General features: G+C 30.9%; 1 protein-coding gene across 1 annotated transcript; it reads left to right on the plus strand.

Moving 5' to 3' along the window:
* The first annotated feature begins 1817 nt into the window (after positions 1-1817).
* Positions 1818-18321, plus strand: LOC139511531 (1-acyl-sn-glycerol-3-phosphate acyltransferase alpha-like). Its single transcript, XM_071298349.1, has 6 exons — positions 1818-2061; positions 5001-5134; positions 6356-6531; positions 12384-12479; positions 13677-13749; positions 15571-18321. The coding sequence occupies exons 1-6, from the start codon at positions 1871-1873 to the stop codon at positions 15723-15725; spliced, it is 825 nt and encodes a 274-aa protein (XP_071154450.1). The 5' UTR covers positions 1818-1870; the 3' UTR covers positions 15726-18321.
* Positions 18322-20874: the final 2553 nt, after the last annotated feature.

Genomic DNA, 20874 nt, shown 5'->3' on the forward strand with positions numbered 1-20874 from the left:
GTTTGGTTAATGAAAGTGTTAAGAAATAGGTGATTTTAAATTGACCATGTTGTTGGTACTCTGTCAGTAAGTAAAGCCTCCAATGATGTAATGTCCCTAAAGCATGCTAAACGTTGGATCGTGTCCCCACGTGCCATTACAGGCATTTTCAACCATTATAACTGACCTTGGACATATAACAGAGCCATTGTGATAAAACCAGAGACATATATACACATGTGTATATATGTGATCATATGTCTCTGATAAAACAAAACATCAGCAAAAATGAAAGATAATACAAACAACACATTGACGGGATGCATAAGTATCGAGCCACGTCAAATGGATACCACCAAAAATAGACCAAACAGTAAAAGTTCTATTAATAATAGAACAAAGACAAATAAAAGAACAATATAACACGTTTTTAAGATGATAAACAGTACGCAGAATCTATACACCAAGACCATCAAAAGTTGATAAGAAATATTTTATCAACAATGCATTGGCACCTTCCAATGAACTTTTTTAGAAAAAGGAAGAGACTTTCTTTGACATACCCCTGGTTTCTCAACTGTCTGATCAGACACTGGTGACGTTTTACAAAGTCCGAGTAGGAGCTGTAAGCTCTTGAACATCGAATTATTTCGGAAATGTATCAGTATCCCATATGCAGATAAGGTTGGTATTGCAAAGGTGGGAGAAATTGTCGTTTCGTTTGTCATAGATTCTGGTACTGAGATGACTGTGTATGTCAAATTCGAGGCACAAGTCTAAAGATGAGGCGGAGGAAGCCGTGTCTGTTGTTGCTTTAATTAATAGTTCTTGGGAATATACTGAATATTTTTTTTAACTTTTTTGGATTCGAGCGTCACTGATGAGTCTTTTGTAGACGTAACGCGCGTCTGGCGTAAATACAAAATGTAATCATGGCCTGGTATCTATGATGAGTTTATTATTAATGGAACCCAATCAAAAAAGTTCGGATTGGTAATGGAACAAATGGTTGAAAGTCATCAGGAATATACCTGAAAGTGAAATTAGATAGTATGACTTATTTAATCTCCTTGGAGCTTTTGACTAGTGTCTGAAGGAACTCCGATTCATATGAAAATAAGAAGAGGTTGGCAAGGAGAGGTAGTGACTTTATTCTGATCTAAATAAATGAAGCCAATACCAATCAGAACCCCTATATTTTCGAATCCGGGTCCGTTCGCGACCATTCACGTTCGCACCCACTCATGTTCAATTTTAATTAGTTTTGTGTTTAATAACTTTGTAATCAAGTTTTGGCAAGTAGTATTCTAATAAGTATATTTTTTTGCATTGTCTCAAATTAAAGTGAGACAGCATTTTTTTTTGTGTTGAATAACTCTTAATCATGTTTTGCCGGGTTAGTGTATTGTTATAACTTTGTTTCATTGACTTGATTAAAAATGAAGTGAGATTCTGACTACGTTTTTTTTTTAGTGTTGAATAAATTTTATCATGTTTTGGTTATAATTGTGTATTAATGCTATATTTTATTGTTTCATTGTTTCAGATCAAAGCCTGGATCAAGCTGTTAAAAACAATTATCTTTTGAGTTTTTCATTTAAAATCTTCAATCTCATACCAAGCTATAAATACATTCAGTATTTACACGAAAGCAATTAAAAACAACAATCCATGATTTTCCAATTATTCAACTGGAATTTAAATTAAAATTGGGCGCGAACGTGTAGAGATCGAACGGACCTTGGGTGCGAACGTGTAGGGTGCGAAAGTATATTGGGCGCGAACGCTATATTTTCCGCAAAATGTCCGTCTCCGATAACGCTTTTACAATATTTGTACTTTGATCCTACTTCCGTTTTTGCGATGAACTTTAAAAAATTGTGATTTTGAGATGTTGATTGGATTAGACTGGTTGCAGTGGGCTGTCATAGCCTGTCTGTTGACTTTACCTATAATTTATGAGTTGAACAACACTTTTAAGTATTATGCAAAGTTTATCTTATATTATATACTTGTTATGTTGGTTGGCATAGTGGTAATGTTCTACTCTTTGCTTCGTCCACGACGACCAGAAAATGCTCGGTAAGTGCTTCTCCGTTTTCTTCTTCCAATAATTTGCATACCACCTCTGGTGTATTATCACAAATGACTATTTACACATGCCCAAAGGAAACATCCTTCCGACAAACTATGTACACAAATTCAGTTAAAAGCCATTGTGGTAATATACATGTATATACAATACACCTTATCGCTATTTGTCCGCCATTGCTGGAAATCACACAGGTTCCCGTAAAATTTTGACGTCATAAAACAAAATGTCTGACGCCACAATGGAAAAGTGATTGTTGTTGACGTCAAAAGTTCAAGCGGACGGGTCAGCCGGGAATAGCGATAAGGTGTATTTAAACTGAAATGTCTAACACGAAGCAATAGTCCGAGGTTACTCTGACGTCCAGCGGCTGTTTTGCCAGACAAGCTGGGACCATGGGACATCAGACCTCGTCCCATATCAAAAAGGGGATATTTGCCTGTCCAAAATAGATGCGCTGCTTCGTCGCTTCTTGTGCCAACTAACGGCCTTGGAATTATATAAATCGGGTATCAATTTGTTCATTTTTCATTTATCTCTTTATTTATGTAAGCTTCACCTACATGTACCTGCCATCCTTTGTTTTTCCATATTTTAAAAACACTTTTCACAGTGACCCATCGATATCTGCGTTTTGCCTTTCATTTTCAAAGATTATCACGTGACCACGAGAAAACAGTGATGATTTATGCAAATGACCATAATCTAACAACTGGCTCATTTACAATGCAAGTAATCTAAATGTCTGAGAGTTTTCGATTGTTTTCATGGTTGGCACTAAATGCTTTTAATACCAATCTCCTTTCATGCCTGTAAAGGAGGTGAAAAATCTTGTTGGCTACTAAATGTTAAACATCAATCTCTTATAAAGGAGGTGAAAAAAGTATAAATATTTGCATATTTGCGCAGACTTGGGGTAATTGTAATTGTAATCGTTAATCAGCTGTAATTGATTACATTTTTCCAAGTAATCATTGTAATCTTAAAAATCAGCCAAAAATCTGATTACATGTAATTTAATTTAATCAATTACTTTTCAAAATACCCTGTAATCATGATTACTTTTTGATTACATTCTGATTACAATGACAAAAATCTTAAACTATGTTTATGTTCAATAAATGAACCTTTTTGCTATTCTTATTTGATAAATTCAATAACAAACGAAAGTGAACCAATGCCCTAGGCACCGAAACATGTTGATCAATAAATTTCTGCAGCAGTCACTAAAGTGTTGTTGTTATAAGACTCTCTACATTTTATTTGATAAATATTGAACATGTTTAAATAGTTTTATTTACTTTATAAATCATTTTAAATGATTTGTAAACTTCTGTTAAAAAAATAAACTTTTACAGAATTAAAAAGTCATCATTAGCCTAAGAAGAGACATACTACAAATATATGTCTCTAGCCTTAGTAAAAAGATATTATTCATATATTCACAATTTAAAGATATACATATATATTTGATAATATTTAAGAAAAACCTTTCTTTAACCCTGAATTATAATCTTTCGTTCATATAGTGATTTTTGTCAACTTTGAATTGGTAGGTAGGAAACTAATTAAGGTTTCTTTTTATTGCAATTACCAATTGATTATAGCTGCAGGACAATTGAATATATTTGGACTGGACATGTAAAATGCACTGATTTTAGTAATTGTTTATGTTTACAATTTGATTACACATTTCTATTAAAATTTTACATAGTTTTTAACTGGTAACTTTGTTTCATCCATATTTTAACTTCCATAATTAAACAGAACTTTGACCTACATATACAATGTAGAGTGTTGAAGAGATCAGAAGGTGAACAGCAAACTGTTTATCAAGCTATATTCAATTGAAGTCAAAATAATTCATAGATCAATGATGATAAAGTGTAATGGGTCATAACCAGTGACACAATGTTCATATATGTATGTAGTGAACTTTTGTGGTTTATCAAATAGATGAAGTTTGAAGTTGTCAGTTTATAATATATCAAACAAAATCGTTTCTAAAAATGCTCTAGATATATTAAATGTTTATTCATTCACATCATTCAAAATGTTTTTTGTTTTGAATTCATTGTAATCAGATGTAATCATGATTACTTTGCTAATATAATCATTAATTTAATCAGACACTTTCAGAAATGATGAATATATATATAAAGCCATTTGTATAGGCCCTATAAATTAGGGTACATAGGCAGAAACTCAAATTATGGCATTTTTGGCTGTACTGTTAGGCCCTTTTGGTTTTCATGCCTTCAACATTCAAAAGAAGCGATAATAATTTGGCTTCAAACTTTCTGTCTTTTATGCACCTCATAAAGGTTATTCAAGAAACATGTTGTGTGAAAATAATTAAGTCACATGTTCTTGGAGGTATTGGGGATGTGACTATTCTACATTGCTCTATGTCATTCTTTTTTTTTTAGATTTGCATTTGTAATTTACCATAAATTATTGACAATCATATTTATTGTATTTTCAAGAAGTATGGTTCCAAATTGTAGATTAATTACATAATAAGTTTTCTTATCCTCATTTAATAAGGCTTTTCCCAAAAGTTTATTGACAATCGTTGTTGACAAACATTATTTACTTTTTAAAAATTCTTCCTTTATAAGTTTTATCATATTGGATGATTATGAATTAAATATGTGAAACACAAAGAGATGCAACCCAATAGCACAAAAAAAACTAATTCAGTGAGTAGATTGTCTTCAATTAAAATGCTCAGTGCTAAATTGTATGAGCATGGAAAGTTGACAAAAATCTTATAACAGATACTAACAAAGACTCATTGTGTAGTTTTCAATAATTTTGTAACAGATTCTAGCAAAGATTTCCCATGTCCTCTTTTTACCATTCAATATCTGATATTTACTTTTCTAACTTTTACGATTGTAAATGACTTTCATTTTCTTTTTAACAGATTGGCCAACTGGTTAGTCAATCATATGAGATGTTTGTTTGGTTTGTCTATAGAAGTTAGAGGAAGAGAAAATCTCAAATATGATGAGGCATATATTATTGTCTGTAATCATCAAAGCTCCTTAGATTTTTTTGGTAAGTAGGTACATTGTATAAAATGAGGGTCCTTATTACACAAGCTGTGTCCTATCATCATCAGATAATTTTTTCAATAGAAGTATTCTTGTATTTTGTAACTAATTTTACAAAAAACTTCTGTTTTCATTAAATGCTTACAATACATGTACCTGCAGTGTTCTAGGATTTTTTTGGCACCTTGACTTACCACGGGTAAGATCAATAAAAAAATTACTTACCCACATCTAAAAGTTAAATCCGCCAACCAATGCGGACGGCGCAAAAAAAAAACGATTTCTTACTAAATTTGACAAATATGTTATAGTTATTACTATGTCATTTATTAAGAGCTATAATAAATGCAACTGTAAGTTTATTTTCCTCCGATGACAAGAAAAAAATTGTTTATGTCCCGATTTAAGCACCAGTTATCAATCCGGATTTTCCGATTTTTACCGACACCGTGACCGACTTTTAGAATGATAGGAGAAGAATGTGGTCTCTTTTGCGCTTGATTACACCTAGTAAACGAGTGCTTGAATAAAAGCGCCGATAGACATCGACAAAATCTTCGATCTTTATCAAAGTTTTTTCTCGTGATTTAATAAAAATAAAAAGCAGATATGGGAAAATTGAAGAGGACCGGGAAATTTCAAGAGTTTTTCGGCTTCCCCGAACTTGAAAATTGACTTACCACCGGGTGACAAAGGCTAAAAAATGACTTACCCGTTGTCCTAATCCACTTACCCCGGGTAACGGGTAATGGGAATCCTAGAACACTGTGTAACCTGTAAAATTCAAAAGAAACGAAGTTAAATGATGTAGCTTACACTTATGTGATAAAACATAAGGAAATTGAAATTTCTCTAATTCTATGGAAATTTATCCCTTTCCAAACCCATTGTATAAAAAAATTTAATCAACGTGTGGGTGCCGGTGATCTCAAAAGATGATTGGATAATTTTAAGGGTCATGACCTTTTTAGCTAACTGGATGAATCAAAATGTGCTAACAGGTGTTAATAAAATCAACAACTTTGTGGAATGTGAAAGGGGATTTTAGTTTAACAAAAAAAGAAAAAAAATGTTTTAATCATAATTAGAGAAACAGATTCTTGCTGAGGCTCGACTTTAAAATTGTGAAACAATTCAAATGAAAAAAACATGGTTCTGTTTTATGATAAAACAATAAACAAAAACAAAACATACTTGTAAACAGACATTTTATATCCATTTTTAGCTATGATGGAGATTTGGCCTGAACGCTGTGTGCCATTTGCTAAAAAAGAGTTACTTTATTTGGGACCATTTGGACTGGCACTTTACTTAGTTGGAACTGTTTTTATTGACCGTGGAAACAGAGAAAAAGCTGTTGATGCAATACAAAAGACATCAGATGAAATTAGAAATAATAAAGTATGTACTTGATGAAAAGGTTCATGGCCATGTCACAAACTATATAAATGCCTCACTTTTGACTATAAATACATGAAGTTGTATTTTATAGATTCTTGCAATATTTCGCAAGACAAACTAGTTCCATCTGACATGTGCAGCCCTCTAGGTGAAATCAGAATCTGATAGGAATTTTTTAAGCTACATTTTTTCAAAAAGATCTTATTGTGGTGTGTAAATTGTATAAAGTTCAAGATTTATTCCTTTTATTTATGATTAAATAATTATTCATCTTATCTCATAGAGTCATATTTCAAATGCATTAAGATCATTTGAAGTAAAGTTTAAGATACTAAATTAAGGTGCTGTGAGGCACATTGTATCCTAAATTGTGATGGTTGATCTAGATTTGTACTGTAATTTTCTCATTTAGGTTACGAATGCAATAAATGTGCATACATTGTTGTTAACATGAAATCTTTTGTACTTTATTATTTTATGATTATTTCCTCTACAAATACAAAGTCTTCTTTTTTTATTCATAAAAAGAAATAAAAAAGATTTCAATTCTAAAAGGGGGATAAGTATGAAGAATATGTTTGTGATTGATTTGACTATTTTATCTATTTGTTGACATTCGTAGTAATTTATGAATGGGTTTCAGGGGTTTTATCAATTTTTCATTGATGCTGACCAGATTTTTATTTCAATGAACATGAGTTTAGGACAACTATATGTGGTTCTATAGAATCTACTAGGTATACATTCCTTTCTGACAGGGTTCACCTGACCTTGATCTCACCAATATGATCCACAAATATTTACTTCAGAATAAGGTCATTATAAATAAAAGTATGTTATTCAGTACAATTCATCACTGCAAGCTATATTTGTTTAGTGCATCTTTTTTTATGTCATACCAATTTTCATAATGCCCCTGTGTGGCAGAGGGGGTATTAAGGTATATCCTTATCCGTAGGTACGTCCTGAAATTGGTTACTGTTCTTTAACTTTTTACACGACCGCAAAATTTGAAAAAATTTTCGTCGTATATTGCTATCACGTTGGCGTCGGCGTCGTCGTCGTCGTCCGTCGTAGTAAAAGTGAATGGAAATCTATGAAATTTTAACACAAGGTTTATGACCACAAAAGGAAGGTTGGTATTGATTTTGGGAGTTTTGGTCCCAACATTTTAGGAATTAGGGGCCAAAAAGGGCCCAAATAAGCATTTTCTTGGTTTTCGCACTATAACTTTAGTTTAAGTTAATAGAAATCTATGAAATTTTGACACAAGGTTTATGACCACAAAAGAACGGTTGGGATTGATTTTGGGAGTTTAGGTTTCAACAGTTTAGGAATTAGGGGCCAAAAAAGGGCCCAAATAAGCATTATTCTTGGTTTTCGCACAATAACTTTAGTTTAAGTAAATAGAAATCAATGAAATTTAAACACAATGTTAATGACTACAAAAGGAAGGTTGGTATTGATTTTGGGAGTTTAGGTCCCAACAGTTTAGGAATTGGGGGCCAAAAAGGGACCCAAATAAGCATTTTTCTTGGTTTTCGCACAATTACTTTAGTTTAAGTAAATAGAAATCAATGAAATTTAAACACAATGTTCATGACCACAAAAGGAAGGTTGGGATTGATTTTTGGAGTTGAGGTCACAACAGTTTATGAATTAAGGGCCATAAAGGGGCCCAAATAAGCATTATTTTTGGTTTTTGCACCATAACTTTAGTATAAGTAAATAGAAATCTATGAAATTTTGACACAAGGTTTATGACCACAAAAGAACGGTTGGGATTGATTTTGGGAGTTTTGGTTTCAACAGTTTAGGAATTAGGGGCCAAAAAAGGGCCCAAATAAGCATTATTCTTGGTTTTCGCACCATAACGTTAGTATAAGTAAATAGAAATCTATGAAATTTAAACACAAGGTTTATGACCATAAAAGGAAGGTTGGTATTGATTTTGGGAGTTTTGGTCCCAACAGAATAAGGGGCCCAAAGGGTCCAAAATTAAACTTTGTTTGATTTCATCAAAATTGAATAATTGGGGTTCTTTGATATGCCGAATCTAACTGTCATGACTGTGTATGTAGATTCTTAACTTTTGGTCCCGTTTTCAAATTGGTCTACATTAAGGTCCAAAGGGTCCAAAATTAAACTTAGTTTGATTTTGACAAAAAATGAATCAGTTAGGTTCTTTGATATGCTGAATCTAAAAATGTACTTAGATTCTTGATTATTGGCCCAGTTTTCAAGTTGGTCCAAATCGGGGTCCAAAATTAAACTTTGTTTGATTTCATCAAAAATTGAATAAATGGGGTTCTTTGATATACCAAATCTAACTGTGTATGTAGATTCTTCATTTTTGGTCCTGTTTTCAAATTGGTCTACACTAAAGTCCAAAGGGTCCAAAATTAAACTTAGTCTGATTTCAACAAAAATTGAAATCTTGGGGTTCTTTGATACGCTGAGTCTGATTTTAACAAAAATTGAAATCTTGGGGTTCTTTGATATGCTGAATCCAAAAATGTACTTAGATTTTTTATTATGGGCCCAGTTTTCAAGTTGGTCCAAATCAGGATCTAAAATTATTATATTAAGTATTGTGCAATAGCAAGTCTTTTCAATTGCATAGTATTGCGCAATGGCAAGAAATATCTAATTGCACAATATTGTGAAATAGCAAATTTTTTTTTAAGTAGAGTTATCTTTCTTTGTCCAGAATAGTAAGCAAGAAATATCTAATTGCAAAATATTGTGCAATAGCAAGATTTTTTTTTAATTGGAGTTATCTTTCTTTGTCCAGAATCAACTTAAATCTTTGTTATATACAATATACAATGTATATTCACTTTTTACTACCAACTGATAAATTAAAATAATCTTTACCATTCAGTGATAACAAGCAGTTTTTTTACATCTTATTTCCTTATCTTATCTAAAATGTTTTTAGATAATGTATGTTGGACATTTGCCAGACATGACTATGATGTCATTTTCTATTTTTATTTGCCAATAACTTTATGTAAATAACTTCATTGGAAATTTGCCAATATAAAATGTTGCTGATGAAGTTTTTTTTTATTGTTTTATACAATAAACAATGTATATTCACTTTTACTACCAACCAATCTTTACCATTCAGTGATAACAAGCACTTTATTTTACATTTTAATATTTTATGATGTATTTAAAAGAGTAGTTATTGTTGCAAACTCCATTAGAAATTTGAATTGATATCAGTTTTGGAAAAAGGGAAACGGGGATGTGAAAAAAGGGGGGGGGGGTTAAATTTTTCTCATTTCAGATTTCATAAATAAAAAGAAAATTTCTTCAAACATTTTTTTGAGAGGATTAATATTCAACAGCATAGTGAATTGCTAAAAGGCAAAAACAAACTTTTAAGTTCATTAGACCACATTCATTCTGTGTCAGAAACCTATGCTGTGTCAACTATTTAATTTTAGATTTAAAAAGTTTGAAGAAGAAATCTTTAAATGTAAAATTTGTAAAATCTTGACATTTGTTTTGTGTAAAAAAAAACCATGTAATGTCAAAAATTTGATCACAATCCAAATTCAGAGCTGTATCACGCTAGAATGTTTTGTCCATACTTGCCCCAACTGTTCAGGGTTCGACCTCTGCGGTCGTATAAAGCTGCGCCCTGCGGAGCACCTGGTTAGCTATAAAAATGTTATGAAACTTATGTCCAATACTAATGCTACCAAACACAGATCAAGTTCAAATTAAGGGGATGTCACCATTCTCAAGTTATGTCCCTTTAATAAATGGAAAAATAGCTGAATTTGTTGTTTTAAGCACTCTTACTTTTGTTTGCTTCAACCCAATGTTTACACAATGCCATACATTTGATATACTGTGAAACTCAGATCAGTAGATTGGAAATTTTGTCAAAAATGTACTGTATGATGTAGAAATTGTCTTTTAAAGTATTTTTCCATCCGAAAGTAATAGTTAACCTTTGTACCCTTTTTATTAAGCTTTTCTAATCACTTGGCGTCCGTCGTCGTCCTGCGTCTGTCGTCGTTAACTTTTACAAAAAGCTTCTCCTCTGAAACTACTGGGCCAAGTTTCATCACAAGGGTATCTAGTTTTAAAAATGTTTCCGGTGACCCGGTCAACCAACCAAGATGGCCGCCATGGCTAAAAATAGAACATAGCGGTAAAATGTTGATTTTGGCTTATATCTCTGAAACCAAAGCATTTAGAGCAAATCTGACATGGGTAAAATTGTTTATCAGGTCAAGATCTATTTGCCCTCAAATTTTCAGACCAATTAGACAACTTTTTGTTGGGTTGCTGCCCCTGAATTGGTAATTATAAGAAAAATTTGCAGCTTTTGGTTATTATCTTGAATATTATTATAGATAAAGATAAACTGTAAACAGCAATAATATACAGAAAAGTAAGAACTACAAATAAGTCAACATGACCAAAATGGTCAATTGACCCCTTAAGGAGTTATTGCCCTTTATAGTCAATTTTTAACAATTTTTGTAAGTTTTGTAAATTTTGTGTAAATTTTTACAAATTATTTTCAACTGTCACTTCTGGGCCAAATTAATTATAGATAGAGATAACTGTAAGCAGCAAGAATGTCCAGTGAAGTAAGATCTGCAAACACATCACCAACTCCAAAACACAATTTTGTCATGTGTCCTTTGTTTAATATGCACAAAGACCAAGGTGAGCGACACAGGCTCTTTAGAGCCTCTAGTTTGAATCATGAATGATATCACTTTATTATTGTATTGTTTTGTTTTTGATAATTGATTGTTGACTGCTTGTAAATAAAGCTTATGAACTTTTTTGTTGTGTATTCATGTCTCCATCTCCTTTACATTGGCATAGACAAAGAAGAAAGAAATATGCTATACATGTATATTTAAAACATGATTAATAAATAAATATAACAAGTAATGACAATAGTAATGCATGATTTTTATGCACTTGAGTAAGTCATATTTCTACAAAAACTTAAGTCTCATACAGTGTTAATTATTTCACTAGTTATAGCTTAAACACTGGTCCAATGACAAAAACCTATATTTCTCATGAAAAATTTGAATGGTCAGACTTATTTCAATTTCAAGCCTTGAAAAGAGGTCTAGATTCCTCATATAATTTTTAAATCATTTAATTACCATCCTTATTGGATTATTTGCTTAAAATATAATTCATTTATATTATTTTTACAATTTACATTATTGATGGATAAATAACTTAAAACAGGATAAACCAAAGGGAAGTAACCCAAACTTTATTTTAATTATTTTTCAATACACATAGTTTAACACAACGGCAGTTATTCAGAGGTAAACATCGTTGATTACCAGTATGTTTGACACTCAAGCTGTCAAGTGAAGCCATATAATTATACATCTTCTTTGATTTACAGGTATAATTTAAGACCCTGAAAATTTTCATACACAGGATTTTTTCTTCTTAACGGAAGGACGGGAGGAGACCACTGAAAACTCGATTATTGTACTCCCATCGGAAGGTTCACATGTATACAATGCTTATAACCACCAAAAACACAGATCAAGTTATAATTTTGGTTGCATGACTTTGACTGTTCTCAAATTATGTCCCTTTATAAATAGAAAAATTGCTGAATTAGATGTATATTTATAAGCAGGGGCATTCTTCTTTTATTTTAATTATAATTGGTATAAGCAATACAACAAATTATCAGCTGCTTTAACAAGAGCAAATAGTTGAATCAGGATTACTTTTCTTATCCATGAAAATTAATATTCTATTTTATTGAATCTGCAGTCAAATATATTGATTGTTTAAAGAAAGAAAGTTATTATTAATGTCCTGAATTTATTTTGCAGGTAAAAGTTTTTATATTCCCAGAAGGTACAAGAAATCATGAAGGAGCGATGCTTCCCTTTAAGAAAGGAGCTTTTCATTTATCTGTGAATGCACAGGTAAGAAAGTTATATTTAAAAGAGAAAAAGTAAGAAGTGTATGTTTTACGAAACAAACAAATACTCCACATGTGCCTTTTTAGCATTTTAATTTACAATGAAATATATTTACAAATTACAGTCTAAAAATTCATAAATTTTTTTTTTAATTTAAAGTCAATTTAAAGTCAGTCTGAGTGTACTCCAACAAAATATCCATCAGACCACAAATACAATGGGGGCCTTGAGCACCAGGTGGTCTTTGTATATTATCTACAGTACTCCCTAGACGGTTCACTCTTATGTTTTGAGGTGAAACACTGCTCATGGTGCAGTGCATTAACTCTGATCATAATTGATAATTATTGTGTGCTTTTCTGCCAAAGGTTGGTGGTTCTCTTAAGCTTCCTCAACTAATAAAAAACAGGTCACCCTGATATAGCCAAGGTTGTTAAGACACATAAAACACTAACAAACAAACAAACTCAAGAAAAAAAATTCTTTAATATATTTATGTTTCGCTATAATTCTACTTTGAATTAAAAAAAGATATGTTTTAGGAACTATTCTTAAGGTGTCAGACCACCAATTAAAAGTCCCTACATCTGTTCAACCAAATTTTGCAATTTTCACAGCTTTCTAAATATTTTACCTTATGTTTAACTTCATAGAAACCAGATATATCCTGAATTGTACATGTATCAGCTTTCAACATGCCAATTTTCAACATACCTTTAAAATCATGTAAGAAAGAAGAGGTCTCTGGAATAGAGGTACCACTTAAAATAACACCTGGTTTTCTGTAAATCTTAAATTAGTATACTATGGAGTGCATTAATCCTCAATGTTGAATGCAAACTCATAGGCAAGTAAATTTTGGCTCAAAATGGTCTAAATATCTTTCACCAAAAGTTTCATTTCTGTCAATTTGTTGGTTCGTTAAAGTAAACAATGACAAAAAATGCACTATTTTTTGTCCGAGTAGGCCTACTTTCACATACGTTCTAAATTGGAGGGATTAATTGGTGATCTGACACCGAAACAACACAAATAATGCTCCACTTAGTCTTATCACTTTGTGTGGGAAAATAGAACCATAATATAATCATAACATAAAACCATTACATGGACTTGACAAAACCCATATACAACAGAACAGCTGTTCATCCCATATGTGCCAAAGACATTAAGCTAATGAATAACATTTTTATTCCATAGGTCCCTATAGTACCAGTAGTCATATCATCATATACAGATTTCTACAGCAAAAGAGAAAAGAAATTTGGAACAGGTTTGAAATTTGATGTCTTCCTTATTATTCAAGAGATACAAAAATGCTTGTTCGATCTGATAAGATTAAAGAAACATAAGTGTATAAAAGCTGCTTCAAAAAAATGTACAAACAGACAATGAAAGGAGGTAAAGCATGGGTTAACACAGGATGATATTCCACTGATCTATTGTAAATTCAGAAATTATTGCGATGTTTTTATTATTGCGTAAAAATGTGACAGGGTTATAATCGCAATTCTAATATGACGTGCTTCTTTAGCTTTGTAAACAACACTGTGATAAAATTCTCGATAAAATATACTTAGCGCAGACTCAGAGATATGCATAATAATGGCTGTTACAATATCCTTCCCACGTAAATCTACATGTATTGGAACCTATTTGCAGATCCTTTGCCGATTTTATTGTTTTAAAAAGTGCAGTTAAAAAAGACAAAATAACTTTCATTCTTATTCGTATGCATAATAAAAAAAAAGTTATGCACAATAGCTCGGAGAAATAAACAAAATAAAAATGAAATAAAATTCCACGAAAGTCTATTAATCTTTTTGGCGCATTTAAGTCATTTCAAAACATGACGTCATACAAATGAAACAGCTAAACTTGAAAGTTTTCTGTTACGTGAACCATCGGAATTCGTATGATATTGTATTAAAACTGATTTTTTGAGGTAGGTTTTGTTTTATTTTCTATTCTATTGCATTATTCGCATATTTACCCATTTCAGCAAGTCAACATGGCAGCTCCTTAGTTACAAAATGTCAACTTTTGATTTGACGGAAGCTTACGAGAAAAACATGTAAATTAAAAATGACAAATGTTGGGTTTGAGAACTTAAAGAATTAAAAAGTTTTTTTCTAGCAGTTATTCTCGAAATAACCTACGCAAGTTACATATTTATAAAGATATTTGAGCTTTATTTAACAGGGAGTAAAAAGAACAGCTACATACACAGCATACCCACCCTCGCTTCAGTTTTTTAATGACCGTATTTGTCCTATTAGAATCGAAATAATTCATGGAAGCCATAGATTGTTGGAAATTTACAAATGGCCTGGGCCGTGATATTTGTTAATTTTATCCTTTGCTAACGCTCAGGATAAAATTCGAATATCACGGCCCAGGCCATGTGTAAATTTCCAACAATCTATGGCTTCCATGAATTATTTCTTAATTATTTAAATTTGCATTTTGAAATTTTTTATAAAAATTAAACAGGATATATCTCAATATCGCAAAAATTAAAATCACATTATAGTCTAAATGGACAAAATCTCAACAATAAATGCACTCAATAATTTCTGAATTTACAGTATACTAAAAAGAAGAGGTTTTAATTCTCAAAAACCTAGTTACAACTCCCACGTTTTCATTTGCCTGTCCTAAGTCAGAAAGCTCATCTGCAGTTTAAAAAAGTTACAACATTATTTGTTTGTCCTTAAGCTTTCATTTGAAATAGAATTAACCAAATGTTTTAGTTTTTGACAAAGTAACAGCTATGTCTAGGAACTATTTGGTTTAAGATATGTACCTCTTTCTTGTAATTTGTGTGTGTCAGTGTCAGAATTAGTGATTCTATTCCTTTATGGAATAAGGTTTTTTATGAAAGATCTCTGATAGTAACTAACGTTGATTCACAATTCTCCTTTATTCTGGAGGATTTAGACCTTGACATTTGAAATTAAAACTTGTAGACTAGATTCTGACTACTTTTTTTTTTTTTTTGCAGGGGGGGGGTCCTTCTTTCTCATTATTTATGTTTCCCACATCTATTATTCATGTTTTGACAATGTGTTATAATGTTAATATATATTTACAGGTAAATTCATTGTCACATGCCTGCCAAAGTTATCAACAAAAGGCCTAACAGAAGAAGACGTCCCAAAACTTGCAGACTACATCAGGAAACAAATGTTAGACTGTTTTAATCAGACTTCATTAGAAACAACACAGTCAAAACTTGCCAATCATTAATTGTTACGGAAACAAATAAAAAATCCTGCATCGAAAGTATATTGTAAATTTCGAAAAGTGCTTAAATTTTTGTTATGTATGAACTTTTTTGTTATATACAATGTCACAGGAGTGACGACCATGTAAGGAAGTTAAGTTTTTCAGGTATTTTACATGGATAAACTCTTATATTTTAATTTTTTTCCCTTACAGAGTTGAGGGGACTATTACAGTTGCCTAACATCTTCCTGCTTACTAAGTTCTATTTCAGTATGTGGTCTATAATGTGATAATTAGGTTATTGGTGAATCTATATAAGTATGACAGCCTTCTGCATACAGTAATCTGTCTTACTTTATCTCCATTATTGAAATACATTAAGTTCTGTGTCCAATCTTTAAATAGCGAATACATGAATCCATATTAAGGTGGTACCCAACACCTTAACTAAAATTAATTAGGCTCATTTAATTTTCATAAAATTTTGACAAAGTATTTACTTTGACCCTTTGACAAAAATATAAAAATTTCAAAAAATTTTAACCAACCGTTTTATCAGAAAAAATACACTGGTTATATAGCATCGAGAAGCTTAATATTCCCTAAACAACACAACGTAATTAAAACGTTTAGCTGACTTTACAGAGTTATCTCCCTGTAGTGTTAGGTACCACCTTAATGAGTATTTGAGTTCAGATCTCATATACATTGGTGTACTACTTATCCTCCTACAATGTAAAACCTGCATATTTAGGGCTATAGCAGCATTAAACAAAATGGAAGTTACTCTGAACTACATGCTTCATTGACTTATATTAAGTTTATCTGTTTTCAGATCTAAGATACAAACTAACCTACAATCATTTTATTTGGTGAAAGGATGCATCTAGGAGAAAAAAGCAGACTTTTAAAAGAATTTAAACAGGTCACTCTGATCTACATTGTATGCTTCATTGACTTATTTATAAAATGATCAGTTCTATGATACCACTCTTCTATAACATGTTTTAATTATTATATATTAAAGTCATATGAAACCTCAAATTAAGAATAATTATGCATATGTTTTTTTATAACTAAATGGATAGTTTTCATTATACAACTTATGTACATATACTTTTTTCTGAGGAAAATTCTTTAATTTGTCCACATTTAGAAGAAGTTTACTTATTTTTCATTGCTCGTTTCAAGGAAGCAATTCGCCGACATGTTTTCCGTATGCATAGTGACCTTAACGTGACCCTCCTTGTAAAAATCTGGTGATCGCAATACGCATGGATCTGTCATTAAAATAAGCAATTATCTGATAAAATCGTGCACAGAGGACTAAGTTTATGATATATACATGCATTGGTTCAAGAATTGGATAAACATTATTTTTCACCAGTCACTCGTTTCATATGACTTTAAGTTTCATAAACCTAAATTTGGAAGAAGGCAAACTTTGTATTTGCAGAATATCTATGCTATTAATTTTTTCCCCCTTTTTTCAAAGCCATGGCTCATATTAATGATATTACATCAGGGTAATTTTCTTTTCAATTTTTTTTTATAAATGATAGATTCATTTCTTGAGTTTCAGTTTTGCATTGTATAGTATTAATTCAAGGTGGTCTACAAACTAGAGGTGCAGATAATGGGAGATAACTTAGAATGTTGTCATATTATTTTTAAAAAAAATGAAATAGAAAAGTCAGTGCTTGTATTGTCTATTTGACTTCTATATATTTGTAGTGAAAAAATTCTTAAAAATCTATTTTTCTAAATCAATATATATGTTCTTTATGTATGTTAATATATAATGTATATCACCTGACTATTAATTTCATCACTTTGGTCTATAATCTGATTATCAGATAAGTCTCCCATTAGGTCTTCATGTTACATTTTATTTTTTGAAGTGTTGATATACCTGATAAAGTTAGTTTAAATAGTGTAACAGCTAACAATTAAAACAAAAACAGCATACATTTGCTCTGAATGTTTGTTTTTAAAGAAATTTATTCTGCATATATATAGAATTCAAATGGACAATATTGTGTTCATTTAATCAAACTTCAATACAAATTGGCATTTTCAATTACATCTTATTTAGGAAACTTTTACAAACTGTTCTTTGTATGAAAATTCATATGATTGGAATATTGTATTAATGCAAAATTTTAAGAGTGAAGTTCGTTCGTTCAATTACAGGAACTAAAGCTTCTCTTTTGAAAGGAATATTTTCTCAAATAAAAATATCAATTACAGCCTCAAGATTAAATTTATAATTTTTCAGGTGAAACTATAAAATCAAATATGGTGCTCAAAACTTCATCAAATATTTGAGAAGGAAAGCTAAGGTGCGTATTGATGAGAAATATAAGGGAGGAAGACTTTCACACTTGAATCTACATATTGATTCCTGCATTTATGTCTTGTAAAGACTTTTTTTAATGTGTGAAATGCTTTTATATATACAGAAAGTTTTTTGTTAGCTTATTTTGTTAAACCTATAGACTGTTATATGTTTTGAATTCATACATACATGTATTTTGTTATCTCTAACTTTGCAGTAATTTCTTTTTGTATAACCCCTAACGTTTCAATTTCAACTGCTTAAATCTGTTCATACTGTATTAGGGATGTTTAAAAAAATAAAGGTGTTGAAATATAGTTTGCTCAGGTAAACTTCAGGTAATCTTTACATTCCAAGTGCATTTGTTTACCTCAGCAAATTTTATTTCAACAGTTTACTGTTCCCTTTTAGATGTAATACCACCAAATCAAAGTATGTCACATCTGGTTGCATATGAAAAAGGGTTAAAAAAATTCCCTTGAATTCAACAGTTGCAGGGAATTAATCCTAAATTTCATTGCAGTAAAGAGTATACATCTTGGTTGTTTCAAAGCACCATTTTTTTTATTTGGAGTTTCTGTATAATGTTTAAGGAACTTTAGGTTACATGGTTACTAAAGCTTGTTCACATCCAAAAAGGAATGAACATTTTATCGGTTAACTTTCAGTGATGGTTATTATTATCTTATATGAAATGAAAAGTTATGTGAAATTTTGCCTGTAGTACTGGACAGGATAAAACTTTACTAATACCAAGTATTTCTTTATTGGAAACAAAAATGAATTCGGCACATTTTTTTGCATTCAGAGAGAGAATGTTGGGAAACTCAAGCTGATATCTGATAGTTGAGGCCTATGCATAATATTTGATATTTTCACTATTTTTATAGTTCCATGAAATGCAAAATTAAATCAGTAATGCAGTATTGGTAAATAAATTGTTTTCTGGACCTTTTAATTCAGAAAGTTTTACAATGTTTGTATTAACACAATAGAATAAATTACATTTATGTCCACTTGTATTGACAATCTGCATGAAATAATTAACACATTATTTTCAAAATTTGTATTATTTTTAGATATCTGAAAACCTTGTTATGAACAAGGAAAAATTGTCTTTATATATTTATTGTAAAACTTAAGATACCAGCAGACTAATTGTTTTCTTTTTTCAGACAAGAATTTATGATAATGTTGCTTGTTGCTGTAGAACCTTTACCACATTCTTTTGTGTTGTCAACTGTTAAATGGCAAATATTAGTGCCTTATAAAGAAAGACTTGAATGACATTTTTGTAGATAGAATTTAGAATTTTTACATCATTTTATATTTTTGTCATACACATGAAGCACATAACCAGAATTAATGATAAAATCAATCAGTATTGCTCAAGTGGTCATAAGTTTCAGTGGATCCATTTTTATTTGTGGTATGAATTTTGAGAGTTAATATGAACAATGAATTTAAATGTTGGAACAAAGTACAACTTTTCTGACTTGTATTTAAACTTTTCTGACTTGTATTTAAACTTTTCTGATTTGTATTTAAACTTTTCTGACTTGTATTTAAACTTTAGTAAAACCATGAAATCTAATATTGAAGAAAATACAATTTTTCCTTAATTCATAAAATATTTGTACCCCCGAAAATATATGTGAATCTGCAGTATTTTTAACCAGCTAATTTTTGCTGGCTAGTTATTCACAAGACTTTCTAGAGTGGAAAAAATATGCAAATTTAAATTGTTACAGATGCATCAAACATGATTCTTCCTTTATACATTGTATAAGTATATGAATTAGATTTTTAAAAATGGTATATTTGTTTTCTGCTCAAGTCAGTGTGACACTTGTGATAGACCAATGATATTTAATATATCAGTTAATATCTGTTTGACAACTATGTTGGCCCTTGTCCATTAGTACATGGTCCTGTGAATTTAAACTAATTAGAAATTTTCTTACTGTCTGAACATCTCGGTTTGTCTACATGTTTGTGGCCCTGTTCACTTGATTGTTGTCCAGCAACTGAATTATTAAAAAAGCTATGTAGCTGTCCATCAGATTGTCGTTTTCTGATTTTTATGGTGACAGGCAAGACATATCTATGTGACAGCAGTCAATTTTATTGAATACAATTTGAATTTCAATCCAATATAATATTTATGTATTATATTTATCCTACAGTTTCTAAAACTATGTCACACTCTACAGCAATGCCTTTGGTTTTGCTTAAATCTTCAAAGTTTGTGTACTCACTTAGTTGTGGTTTAAATAGGCCAAGTATTATTCAATCATACTCATATTTTCTTTTTTTTTCCTTACTTTTACTTTTTTCCTAATAATCTAAGGGTGAAGGGTTTTTATCTTTCTTTTGTTGTCTTTTTCTATTTTGCTACTGTTAATACACATATACATGTAGTACTAAATTGGTGCTCATTAAATAACATGTGACAACACTGATAATGATCAAGGGCTGATCCGGGGTTAAAGGAAGAATGGGAGGGGAGGGCGTAAAAATAACTGAATCTAGCAATTTGAATAATTGACAACTCTTTTTTTATTTTTATCAGAGTGAATTATTATGCATGCCCACTTGGCCCTTACCTGAATTTGCCCCTGAGTATGTTGAAGCTATATTGTAATGGTTGATTAGAATCCATAACTAATTGAAGACAGGGGCAATGGAAAATACTGTTGAATGGGCTGGGCAAGCATTTTATCTAGTGAAAAATAAAGGTGAAATAGAAATGAGATATGCCAAGTATATAATAACTTTTAACTAATTCTAAATGGTGTTTACAGATTACCATATAAAAAATAATTATCTCCA

This window comes from Mytilus edulis, chromosome 2 (assembly GCF_963676685.1).
Source record: "Mytilus edulis chromosome 2, xbMytEdul2.2, whole genome shotgun sequence".
Classification (NCBI taxonomy): domain Eukaryota; kingdom Metazoa; phylum Mollusca; class Bivalvia; order Mytilida; family Mytilidae; genus Mytilus; species Mytilus edulis.

Excerpts from the sequence above, each read along its gene's own strand:
- LOC139511531 (XM_071298349.1), top strand. The coding sequence starts at position 1,871 with ATGTTGATTGGATTAGACTGGTTGCAGTGGGCTGTCATAGCCTGTCTG. Across the intron at positions 5,135-6,355 it reads AAGCTCCTTAGATTTTTTTG|CTATGATGGAGATTTGGCCT; the intron begins GTAAGTAGGTAC and ends ATCCATTTTTAG. Across the intron at positions 6,532-12,383 it reads ATGAAATTAGAAATAATAAA|GTAAAAGTTTTTATATTCCC; the intron begins GTATGTACTTGA and ends TTTATTTTGCAG.